The 1,609-nt window shown below is 38.7% G+C and overlaps 1 protein-coding gene across 1 annotated transcript; it reads left to right on the top strand.

Moving 5' to 3' along the window:
• Positions 1–683: 683 nt before the first annotated feature.
• Positions 684–1,382, top strand: LOC129224271 (zinc finger protein 724-like). Its single transcript, XM_054858698.1, has one exon. The coding sequence runs from the start codon at positions 690–692 to the stop codon at positions 1,380–1,382; it is 693 nt and encodes a 230-aa protein (XP_054714673.1). The 5' UTR covers positions 684–689.
• Positions 1,383–1,609: the final 227 nt, after the last annotated feature.

Here is a 1,609-nt window from a genome sequence, read left to right as displayed (position 1 = left end):
CAGCGCATTTAAAACAACATATTCGAGTCCATACTGGCGAAAAACCATGTTCCTGTGATTATTGTGATAAAGCATTTTCTCATTCTAAGTCATTGAAGGAACACTTGAGAGTACATACTGGTGAAAAACCATTTTCGTGTGACTATTGTGATAAAGTGTTTTCTCATTCTCCTACATTAAAGGAACATTTAAGAGTACATACTGGCGACAAAGCATTTTCATGTGATTATTGTGATAAAGCATTTTGCCAACGTCAAAACTTAAAAGTGCACTTGAGAGTACATACTGGTGAAAAACCGTATTCGTGTGACATTTGTTCAAAAGTCTTTATTCATTCTAAAAATTTAAAGCGACATATGAGCACTCACTCAGGCGAAAAACCATTTTCCTGTGCCTTCTGTACAAAAACCTTTACATCTGCTTCAACCCTTAAGACTCATATGAATATCCATACCAGTGAAAGGCCATATTCGTGTAAAAATTGTCCGAAGGCGTTTTCTGACCCTAACCATTTAAAGGCGCATTATGGTGCCCACATTAAGAAACAGTATCCCTGTGAATCTTGTTCAAAGACATATTGCTTTGCTTCAGCCCTAAAGCATCACATGAAAGTGCATACTGGTGAAAAACCGTATTCCTGTGAGACTTGTTCAATGAAATTTTTAGATGCCTATCACTTGAAGCAACATATGAGTGTCCATTCGGGCGAAAGACCACATTTGTGTGATTACTGTACTAAAGCATTCAATCGAGCCGGAAACCTCAAGAGACATATGCTTATCCATACAGGGGAAAAACCATATGCGTGCGACAATTGTTCAAAGGCGTTTCCGTATGCTTCAGTTTTAAAGAAGCACATGAGAGTTCATACTGGCGAAAAACCGTATTCGTGTGCGTGTTGTTCAAAAGCGTTTTCACTGCTTTCATCTTTAGGAGTCCATATGAGAGTCCATACGGGTGAAAAACCACATTCCTGTGATCAGTGCTCCAAGGCGTTTTCCACTGCTGGACACTTAAAGCGACATATGATTGTCCACACTGGGGAAAAGAAGTATTCCTGTGAACTTTGCTCAAAGTCATTTTCTCTTAAAGAGAACTTGAAAACTCACATGAGACTTCATACTGGCGAAAAACCATATTCTTGTAAACAATGCTCAAAGTCTTTTGCTGCTGCAGAGAACTTGAGACAACATATGAGAGTTCATACTGGCGAAAAACCATTTTGGTGCGACCTTTGCTCAAAGGCATTTGCGCAAGCTTCTTACTTAAAAGAGCATAGAAGAGTTCATACTGGCGAAAAACCATTTTCGTGCGAGTATTGTTTGAAGGCGTATTCTCAACAATGTGACCTGAAGAGACATATGAGAAGCCATGCTGGTTAAAGAAGTGCATTTTGGTGTAATATCAAGTTTTGATTTCCTCAATTTAGAATTTGTACATCAGATTGGGGATTCAATCTATTTAGGCAGGGAATTGTGTGAATGTTGTTTGAGAAGATTTTTATTATTGTTTGAATGTATTTATTGTCGCCTCAGAGCAACAGTAAGACGTCAAGGCTTTTGCATAACAGTCCAGAATCCTGCTGTTGATCTGTGGCAACGATATAGGC

The sequence above is a fragment of the Uloborus diversus genome, chromosome 6 (genome assembly GCF_026930045.1).
Source record: "Uloborus diversus isolate 005 chromosome 6, Udiv.v.3.1, whole genome shotgun sequence".
Lineage (NCBI taxonomy): Eukaryota > Metazoa > Arthropoda > Arachnida > Araneae > Uloboridae > Uloborus > Uloborus diversus.
Note: the sequence above shows the minus strand (reverse complement) of the source record. Positions and strands in the feature narration are given on the sequence as shown.